The 10,210-nt window shown below is 39.1% G+C and overlaps 2 protein-coding genes across 3 annotated transcripts; one reads left to right on the top strand and one right to left on the bottom strand.

Annotated features, from left to right (window-relative positions):
* itgb1bp1 (integrin beta 1 binding protein 1) lies at positions 1-5,791 on the bottom strand. Of its 2 annotated transcripts, none has more exons than XM_060880154.1 (7): positions 5,632-5,791; positions 3,738-3,895; positions 3,571-3,649; positions 3,352-3,482; positions 3,043-3,135; positions 1,716-1,865; positions 1-662 (listed from the first exon to the last, which is right to left on the bottom strand). In XM_060880154.1, the coding sequence occupies exons 2-7, from the start codon at positions 3,807-3,809 to the stop codon at positions 591-593; spliced, it is 597 nt and encodes a 198-aa protein (XP_060736137.1). In that variant the 5' UTR covers positions 3,810-3,895; positions 5,632-5,791; the 3' UTR covers positions 1-590. The 2 variants fall into 2 exon arrangements, with proteins under 2 accessions (XP_060736137.1, XP_060736138.1); XM_060880155.1 differs by having other exon boundaries at positions 3,738-3,874; positions 5,632-5,778.
* Positions 5,792-6,543: 752 nt separating this feature from the next.
* On the top strand, positions 6,544-10,114 carry iah1 (isoamyl acetate hydrolyzing esterase 1 (putative)). Its single transcript, XM_060880022.1, has 6 exons — positions 6,544-6,680; positions 6,756-6,808; positions 7,560-7,711; positions 8,476-8,637; positions 8,714-8,835; positions 9,545-10,114. Exons 1-6 carry the CDS (start codon positions 6,594-6,596, stop codon positions 9,716-9,718), a joined length of 750 nt encoding a protein of 249 aa, XP_060736005.1. The 5' UTR covers positions 6,544-6,593; the 3' UTR covers positions 9,719-10,114.
* Positions 10,115-10,210: the final 96 nt, after the last annotated feature.

Raw genomic sequence — 10,210 nt, 5'->3', positions numbered from 1 at the left:
TGAAAATCAATTAAAAAGTTTATTGTACCGTTTTTCTGTCATGTTATAGTACCACATGAACTGATCCAGTACCATCTGGACTAGGATTTATGAGGACAAGAGAGGGTGGTCTGTTATACACAGCACTGAACATCAGACCCCTCAACACTCCTCCCTTTGGGCTACACATAGCTGGAATTTACAGCATGTTTGATGAATAAGTCCTTGTACTCCTCCGTACTCACTGTACCGCTGATAGCATTAATCCCATGTGATGCTCAGTTTCTGAAGAAACCGTATGCTGAGCTCAGTGTATATTTACATATTTAAATAAAATTAAATTAGGCTAACAATTTGCCTGGAAGGCCTTTGGGTGATAGGGTCTGTAATATCAGAAGCAGAAGATAGAATGTGCATGATTGATGTAAACGCTGCTGCCTGCAGAGGCCACTCGTATATACTGATCACTGAGCGGATTTACTGTGTCGTAATCCTGAACATAACCTCTACTAGAGGAGGAGATTTCTACTGACACCCTGAGCATTATCCAGGGTTCATGCCTTCATGCATGGTTTATGTTAGAGGTGTGGCTTTGACCTGACAGACGTGCCTCAGGATTTGTCTGAAGCCAGAACACAGTCGAAGGAAGCGGAGAGCACTTTACAGATGGCTTGAGCTTGTTCCTGCAGTAGACAGAATCGAGTGTTAGATAGTTCTGTGACTTTAGCACATCATAGAAATAAGGTATATGGTATTACAATAAAAAAAATATATTCCCTAGGAGTAAAAATCAGCATTTTTTACAGTTCAAGAAATATACATTCTGAACATTCAATAAGCTTCAGCAGAAGTTTCTGGGTTTTGTTCTGCTCCACACAGGCAATAGAATAACAGTATGTATCGGATACTTTCCCTCACCAAGACACAAGGACTGGTTTTCATAGTGAAAAACCCACTTTTGCACCCAATCTGATTTGTCCATTCCTTTTTTTTCTACAATTCTGATGTAAGTGCAGCAAATACAGGACATATCAACAGTTTAAACATCAGCTTAAGATACAACAAAAACATGATGAACTGTATGACAAGAGAAATTCAATACAATGACTATTTATACTTGTATAGGTATGGATACTGAATATGTCTAGAAAAATCTGATCTCTGTTATTCATTAGACAAAAATACATTTCACTGCCATACAGAAAAATGTGGTACAAGTAAAAATATTTCTGGTTTCTATCTATCTATTTTCTGTAGCAGTTATTCTACACAAGGTTGTGAGGAACCTGTAATCTATCCCAGAGGACTCAAGGCTCAACGTGGAAGGGGTGCCAACCCGTCATAGGGCGCACACACACACACACACACACACACACACACACACACACACACACATACACATTTCCACACTACTGACAATTTAGAGATGCCACTCAGCCTACAACACTTGTTTTTGGACTTGGGGAGAAAACCCCTGAAGCAAAAGGCAAACTCCACCCAAAAGGCGGAGGCGGGAATCGAACTCTGACCCTGAAGGTAAACATGTCCCTCTGTTTTTGAGTTTAAATATGATAATGTAAATACACAGACTGTCAAAGTGCTCAATGGAAATTTAACCATACAATAAGAAGTTTAACATTATATATAAATTCATATATAAATAGATATAAATTCCTGACTCAAACAGGAAAACACCTAAATATGAAGTATGCAGGCTATTCAGTGATTCAATTTACCGCATTGCTGCACTGGTAGACCCAGATGCTGCACTCCTGCTGCTTGGCATCGGTGGTGTTGAGGGCCAGGAGGTTTCTCCCAGCTCCAAGACCGTCATCATAACACAGCATGCGCACTATCAGGTAGAGTGGGTGGCGGTGTAACACATCCTAATAAAAGGGTAAACAGCAGCATGTGCGTTTTAGAGATAAATGAAATAGAATTTGCAGTAAAAAAACAACATATTTTGGTACTTTTCAGCAGTTCAGTTCTCCTTCACATTTCAATGTTGGCAAATCAACATGAAACTACCCTATAGTGCATACTACTGGTCCAAGTAGAAAGCTTCTGCATTACATAAAGTAACATCTGTCGTCGATGTGGTTGTACAAATTTGGACGTACAATTCTAGTTAACAAGATTACTTTGATATCACAAATTCAAAACCACGAGTAAAAAGAGCTGTAAGAAATATAGCCTTAATATATATCAAATAATTCTCTTGGTTTTTATTGTCATCTCATGCACTACATTATTGTAGACACTGGAATGAACATCGGTAATGACAATGCTAACTTTGCTTCCGTTTCAAAATAGCAGCAGGTTACAAAAGTCTGACAGAGAAGAGAAGTCATCTGCTTGTACTGATGTGCAAAATACTTGAGAAATCACAAGCTAATGAATATTATACTGGTGCACTCTGGCATCAGACAGTTATATCATATAACAGCACGGCTCTAATGATAGTGTTGAGTATGAGTTAAATCTCAAGCCTACTGTAGATGATCTTGGACTTGTATGGTGGACAGACTAGTAATAAATTGATTAAACAACATGCCATTATTTAACAAACTAAAATTTCAGCCTCAGTTGTCCTTGGTAACAGTCAGTGTGTTTTCTTACTGTGCGTTGAGGTTTCCCTGTAAAATCAAAAGCTGTGTATTTTTGTCTTGTTAACTTAAGAAAGAGGAAACAATGAGCTATAACTTTCTCGCATTAAATGTAACTAAAAACAGATTAAGTTAACTGTTCTGGATATTTATCTAAAGATATAAAAGCAGTACATAGGACCTTAAGTCAAAGATATACTTACATTTTTCTATATCGTTATTAGCATTGTGCTACATTCTTTATGTAATAAGCATTGTTATTGTTGACAAATTGCGATAGTATAAGCGGAATAAAGCACATTGGGATGTGCTGTTAGAGGAAAATAAGCAAAAAGCAATCAGATCTTTGATAACGTCATCCCCATAATGTGTTATTCTATACTCACTGTGTGTGGACTGTCTAAATGTTGTTTAATCTGTAATCTGAATCTGTTCAGGGCGTCATGCAGAGACTTACACACTGGTCCAAAGACACAACTTTGACTCCGTATTTGGACACTCCCAGGATCATCTCCTCTTCTCTAGGCACGAAGGGAAGCTTTCCGTCTTGCTTTGGAGAGAATACAGATGTTTCCAAAAATTAAACAGTGTCAACGAATGAGACGATGGTGAAGATGTGAAAACTTGTAAAACTGCCAGCTTAATAATAATAATAATAATAATAATAATAATAATAATAATAATAATAATAGAGAATCAAGAGGAGGATCATTTTATAGAGCCGTGTATATTTTCAACAATGCTTCCATTTAACATGAAGTGTTACCTGAGCTGCATCGATATAGCTGATCAGGTCTAACGGCTCCTGGAGGGTTTTGCTCATCCCAAAGTCCAGCTTCTCAACAGCTCCCAAATATTTAACCTTGAATTCAGCACATGTCTCAGATGCACTATTACCTGTAGGTTCAGTGTAGATTTTGTTAATTATTATATCCTACGTATAGATGAATGCTGCACTGTTTAGATTAAATGCATGACGGCTAACCTGAGCTCTTTGTGGAGTCTGTATCAAGGCTGGCGACTGTGCTGGACCTGGACAAACCTCCCAAACTGGAGTCTACAGACTAGATAAGAAGAGAACACGCGTTGAGGTCATGACTGGAGTCGGCCCGCAGCTGAGACGGTGCTGGGGCAGACTGCAGCACTGCTCACCTTGCTCTTGGTGCTGATCTCACTGCTTTGGGAGCTGCTGCTGCTGTGGCGCTTCTTAACCTTGCGGAACATTCTTCACCACGACACAACATTCTTCACCATGACGCCAGCACTGCAGGCCTCCTGACACCAGTCCTCTAAACACAATCCAGGCAATGCTTAGAAAAGGAGCAAAGAACAAAGCTGTGAGGTGGACAAATCATTAATCAGTCTGCCTTACATAAACAGTAGAATAAGAACTAAAGACAGAAGAAGAACCTCAGGACAATTAATAAGATTTTGGTTAAAAGCCCTATAGTCTCAATTCTACACATACAAGGCAGGCCAGGAATTTTAGTGTATCTAATAAAGAATCCCAACAATGATGCTGTGCTGAAACATTTGTCCCAGCACACACACAGAGCCATATCCATGTCTCTTCTGTACTAAGAATAGGCCACAACCCAAGTAACTGTTTGGAGTTCTTGTTTGGATCAGCTGAAATTCCCTCAACGTTGCTTAGGACAGTTTCACATCCACAGCCTAAAGATCACCCTGAGATTATGACGGATGCCTGTAGATGTCCTTCCTTAGATAGTCTTAGGACTGCAATTGCTAAGAACAATTTGCACTCAAGTCTGCATTGTTAAACAGTTAATCATTTCAGTTTGATATGATAAGACTTTCAGTTAAAACCAAAATCAGTCGATTTGCTCAAAGTTCCTGGTTAAACAGCTGCACATTTGGACCAAATTTTACACAGTTGTAGAAGAGGAAGGATTCCGAATCACACTTCCCAGTGTCACCCAGATGAGGTTGGGTTCCACTCAAGGTTTCTTCCTCAATGTTTCAGGGAGTTTTTCGTTCCCATAATCTTAAGATTGTTTCTAAACATAATTTACTATTTTTAAGCTTTACATGATCTTATTCTATCTGTAAATAATTTAGTTTCTTTTTAGAAATGAATGCTTTAGCAACTAAATGAGCAGAATGTGTAAAGATAGGTTTAATATCCTTTTGTTATTTATTGTAATCTTATAATAAGAAATAGTAGATCCATTTGTCTAGATTGAAAACATTTTATTTTTCTAAAATCAGAAGTCATTCGTTTGCAGTGAATCTCATTCATGACACTTTTATATCCGAAACAAAGTCAGATCAGCAGCAGTTTTATAGCATTCCCTTTACACATAAGCAGAAATCGGCTACAGTCAGGAACTGTTCACCTACAAATGACGGATTATCAGACAACAGCAAGTGAGTGTTGGTATCAGGGAGTGAAGCCACTTCACAGCTCCAGGGTTCAATCCTGAGCTCGAGTTTCAGTCTATGTGGCATTGCTGTGCGTGTTCTCAGTGTCTGTGTGGGTTTCCTGGGAGTTCTTTGTTTTTCACCCACCACCAGTATGTTTATGGCTGTTAATGTGTGTGTGTGTGTGTGTGTGTGTTGTGGGTTAAATAAAGTCCTCATTATATCTGAATAATCTGTAATGTAAAATGCAAAAAGTCACTTTTATGGCGTGCATAAATTGTGCACAAATGTTTACTGTTCGTGTGCAGAACTGAAATCCAGTTGTTCATGCACACACCGGGATATTTGTGCTACAAAGCGTAATCTCAACAACGGCACGTGCTTATCGAGGCTCACGCGCCCACACCCTCACGCGCCTCTGTCCGGCCTCTAACCGGCTTTGGCCCGTGGACGTCCTCGCGCGCTCTCGTGTGATTACACAGCGCTCGCGAGCGTTAAAATCTCCCATTGTGCCTCTCATTAATGAGATCGCGGCGGAAGTAACGGAAGCTCGTTGCTAGGAGAACCCCCTCGCCCCACCCACACCCCCCCACACGCACCCGAACACCAACTTTCAGTATTTTCCGTTAAAGCGGACTTTCTGTCAGGGCGCCGCGGGTCTCACCTCTGTTCCGGACCTGTAACGTGCCGCCGTGTAAAAGCGAACCGGGGCGAAGACCATGAGGGCGGCGGCGTCTCCGGTTCTTCTGTTTTGGCGAGTTTGGTGTTGACGCTTCACTTCCTCTGAGTCTCCACCCGGCTGCTCTTAAAGGGGCCGCAGCGCGTAAACAAAACTGTTTACACTGCAGCACGAGCGCATTAACAAGGGCTGTGGATGAGGATGATGATGATGATGATGATGATGATGAGAATGATGATGATGATGATGATGATGATGATCAAACAGGTTCAGTGTAAAACAAAACAGGAAAATAAACCTAATACTTAAGGAAACAGCAACACAGTGCATGTAAATAAATACAGCACAAAGGAGGAATAACTGTGTGAACCATAAATAAAACATGTTTATGTTTACATCACTTTTACTCAGCAGTATATTGTATGAGGGACATATTTAATCTACAGAGTTTACATTAAACTTAGGGTTAAAACCTTCTGTAAAATAATAATAATAATAATAATAATAATAATAATAGCAATAATAATAATAATAATAACAATCATAATAACAATATTAACAATAATAATACATACACATAATATACATAATACACACACATATATATATATATATATATATATATATATATATATATATATATATATATTGAAATTTATATATATATATATAATTTTAAAAATGTCTTATATGACGAGTAAAATATAACTAAAAGCTAAAGCTAATATAAGAGTTAAAGAACATATATGTTTTTCTGTGAATAGATTTTTGAAACAGTTATTAATATTAACGTCCTGGAAACCAAAAATTATTTAGGCAAAGTAAATAAAAACATTGCTGCTAGTGATGTCCTGCACTTTTAACAAACTCCGTTAGGGGGCGCAGAAGGGAAACTCCTGCAATGTGCCACCGCAGGCTTGAAATAAGGAAGAAGACCTTAAAAACACATGTATGTACTTTCATTTAGCAAAATGTCCAGAGTAAAGAGCATTATCTGTCCTCAGGTTGTTCTGTTTGGAGACTCGATTACACAGGTGTGTTAGAACAAGATTCACACATAGACAGGTGCAGTTACAACCAGGTCTATTAACACATTTCATGTATTTCAGTATGCTTTCCAGGCCAATGGATGGGGATGTGATCTTGCTAACAGACTTGTGAGGTGAGTGTTTCATCCAGAATAGCTTTAATCTCTCTACACTGCCTAGGGGGTTGTTTACACTCTCTGTGATATCAACAAGACAGTAAGGAAATGCATGATTTACTCATAAATAATATGAAGTAAAACTCCACACTGCTGTGTTTTTATTACAGTAAGGAGAATCTTTATAGATGTTGTTCAATGTTCCTCAAACTGTGGAAGATAAAACTGTGATTTTATTGAAATTTAGTTAGAGCCAGGTTCTTATAGTTACAGTTCAGTTCTTGTAGTTTTGAGTCTATTAGACTGATTTTTATTTAATTTTTTTTATTATAATGGGTTAAAGTAATCTAAGGAACATTCTGTCTAAAGCTGATTTGGATCCAATGTGTTCTGATGGTGAAACGTTCAAGAAAGATGTGAAATAAACTGTCGGGACAAGAAATCTCTACTGAGGGAGTGTGGAATTGTTTTGCACTTAAATGACTCTGGATACAGAAACCCATCCTTCACTGTCCAGTAGCTACCAAGGGAAAGTTAGTGTTAGAAAGAGTTGTGTCCTATTTATGTCTTGTAGAAATACAATTCTGCTTAGGCATGGAGCCACTGGGTCACGTGGCATGGAAACTATTGAAGAAAAAAAATCCTGAGTTTCGTATCCTTCAGTCAGTATTAATTGAGGTTCCCTAAATAACACGTCTGGCTGAATATCCCTAACTTCACCTAAAGGCCGTGGCTCTGCTGTACTGTATCTGTTATACTGTTTTGGCAGAAAGTGCGACTTGGTGAACAGAGGTTTATCTGGATATAACACTCGATGGGCTAAACTGGTTCTTCCCCGGATCATCCCAATGTACGGTGCTTCTCATCCTTCTATCGCAGCAGTGACCGTGTTCTTCGGCGCCAACGACGCAGCCCTGGAAGGCAGGACAAGTTTAGCTTAGCATCTACCATTCATTATGTTGGCTTTGTAGAAGCCAACATTCTGTTTTCCTATTTAAGCTTAGACAAAAATTTATAAAATTTAATGCGGCCTAGGGCTTTTGAACCACATGCACCAAATTTGGATATGTCGTAGACCCTGGTCTGAAGTTTGTTGCTATTACTTTTATAAGCGATCTGAGTACTGGTACTTCCGGTACCGGGTCTCAAAATGGCCTTTTTTCTCATAGACTCCCATTATAAACTTTGGAGGTTTATAACTCGGCAAGCTTTCGAACTATCTACACCAAACACGGCCAGCTCCTTTAGGGTGATACTCTAAACAAAGTTTTAAATTGGTGTACCGACTGGCCTTTCGGTTGTGCCACAGCCCCACCCCCAAAATATGCAAAATCAAAAAACTTTACAACATGGACATGTGTCATATCAAAACACTCAGAACAATGAGGGGAACTGCCTCACGTGTATTCTGATGACATCACATGCTCGTCTCCACTTGCCTCCAAATGTTTTGGCACCCTATCTTTCTGTCCACTTGCCTCCAAAAGTAACACTGACCCTTATGTCCACTCGCCTCCAAAAAGCACCGGCCTTTGCGAATACGTGCCTCGTCAAAGCCAACATCAAAGTTTGTCTTGACGAACTTTACAAATCTAGTTCAATTTGCCAGCTCTCACTAAGCTATTTAGAAAAAAAAACGTATAGACTATCTGAACGTTGAAATACTGATTGAAATGTTCTCACAGATAAGAATCCGCAGCAGCATGTTCCCTGTGAGGAATACTCCGAGAATCTGAAGGACATGGTTAACTATCTGACCTCCGCCGGCGTGTCTAAGGACAGAGTCATATTCATCACTCCTCCACCAATTCAAGAGAAACTCTGGGAAAAAGAGTGTATATTAAAAGGTCTGTCACCATTTTATTTGATTGTCTCTTTACATTTTAAGATGAGAGCATATCAATTTCCCCCCTTGTTTTCCAGGATGCTCTCTGAACCGTCTGAACTCTGTGACTGGTCAGTACGCTCAGCTTTGTGTCCAGACAGCAGCACAGTGTGGAGTGGATGTGATCGACCTCTGGTCCCTCATGCAAAAAGATGAAGAGGTGCCACACACACACACACACATACATACACACACACATACATACACACACACACACACACACATATATATATATATATATATATACACACACATACACACACATACACACACACATACATTTACAGCATTTGGCAGACGCCCTTATCCAGAGCGGCGTACATAAGTGCTTAAATCTGTAGCATTGAATACATTAATGCTGGCTCACTAAGTTACATACTTAAGATACCAATATACACATATACATACACACACACCCACACCCACACATACACATACGCACATACACACACATATACACATACATACACATACACACACACCCACACATACACATAGGCACATACACACATACATACACATACACACACACCCACACATACACATACGCACATACACACACATATACACATACATACACATACACATACACACACATACATATACACACACACATTCTGACAAATGATTTAATCAAACAACAAAAATACAAGCTGCATGAATATATTTATTACATTGGCTACCTTTTGAGTCTGATTGCTCTCAAGGTTTCTAGCTCTTCCAACCAAGGGAGTTTTTCCTCTCCAAAGTAAAGTAGAAGTTCAGTCCAAACATTGTGGAAAAATGAACACAACTTTAAGCTTCATGTCTTCATGTTTGTTTATGTGAATACGTCTGGATATAATAAAATCTTATTCCTTTTCCTTCAGGATTTCTCAGCGTACCTGTCAGATGGTTTGCACCTCTCAGAGAAGGGCAACCAGTTTGTAGCCCAGCACGTGTGGAGAGTATTGGAGAGCAAGGTAGCTGATGTACCTTTCATCCTGCCATACTGGGCTGATGTAGACTGTGAGAACCCTCAGAACAGCCTGCTGTGTGATTAGAGCATTCAGCCACACTGAACCTCTCATCTTATCTGATCTGATCAGTTTTACCGTAAATGGTTCTGTCTTTTTCTGTCTGATTTGCACTTGTGCTTAAGGGAAGGATGAGAAATAAAATAAAAAAAAAAACGGGTACTTTATCATTGCTGATGAAGGCTGACTCTAGTAAGCGGGTTTCGCTTCATGCTGGAATTACAAGACGAAGGCTCGGAAGCTCTGCTCTTTTATTTCTCCGTGGACTCATTTAGAATAGTCTCTCACACCAATACAATCTTATACTATTATCGTCAATACCAGAACAGACATAATAGCAATGCATAGAGATAAATACTGATTTTATTCTCCTAAATACTTTAATTGTAGGCCAGAAGCACGTCATGACCAGTGATTGTAGTTCCAATATAAATATATGTAAATATCAATAATAAATTTTTTCGAGGCATTATTCTGAACGCTATGATTGCAGCAATTTATTACTGATGCAAAGAACAG

The sequence above is a fragment of the Tachysurus vachellii genome, chromosome 10 (genome assembly GCF_030014155.1).
Source record: "Tachysurus vachellii isolate PV-2020 chromosome 10, HZAU_Pvac_v1, whole genome shotgun sequence".
NCBI classification, from domain to species: domain Eukaryota; kingdom Metazoa; phylum Chordata; class Actinopteri; order Siluriformes; family Bagridae; genus Tachysurus; species Tachysurus vachellii.
This window is presented reverse-complemented; position numbering and strand designations above follow the sequence as displayed.

What these genes read in the sequence shown, in the direction of transcription:
- itgb1bp1 (XM_060880154.1), bottom strand. Translation starts at nt 3,809, where the DNA reads ATGTTCCGCAAGGTTAAGAAGCGCCACAGCAGCAGCAGCTCCCAAAGC. An exon ending in AGACTCCACAAAGAGCTCAG is followed by an intron (nt 3,483 to 3,570) that starts GTTAGCCGTCAT and finishes CTGAACCTACAG; the next exon opens with GTAATAGTGCATCTGAGACA. An exon ending in GCTATATCGATGCAGCTCAG is followed by an intron (nt 3,136 to 3,351) that starts GTAACACTTCAT and finishes TTCTCTCCAAAG; the next exon opens with CAAGACGGAAAGCTTCCCTT.
- iah1 (XM_060880022.1), top strand. Translation starts at nt 6,594, where the DNA reads ATGTATGTACTTTCATTTAGCAAAATGTCCAGAGTAAAGAGCATTATC. An exon ending in CTTGCTAACAGACTTGTGAG is followed by an intron (nt 6,809 to 7,559) that starts GTGAGTGTTTCA and finishes CTGTTTTGGCAG; the next exon opens with AAAGTGCGACTTGGTGAACA. An exon ending in TCATGCAAAAAGATGAAGAG is followed by an intron (nt 8,836 to 9,544) that starts GTGCCACACACA and finishes CTTTTCCTTCAG; the next exon opens with GATTTCTCAGCGTACCTGTC.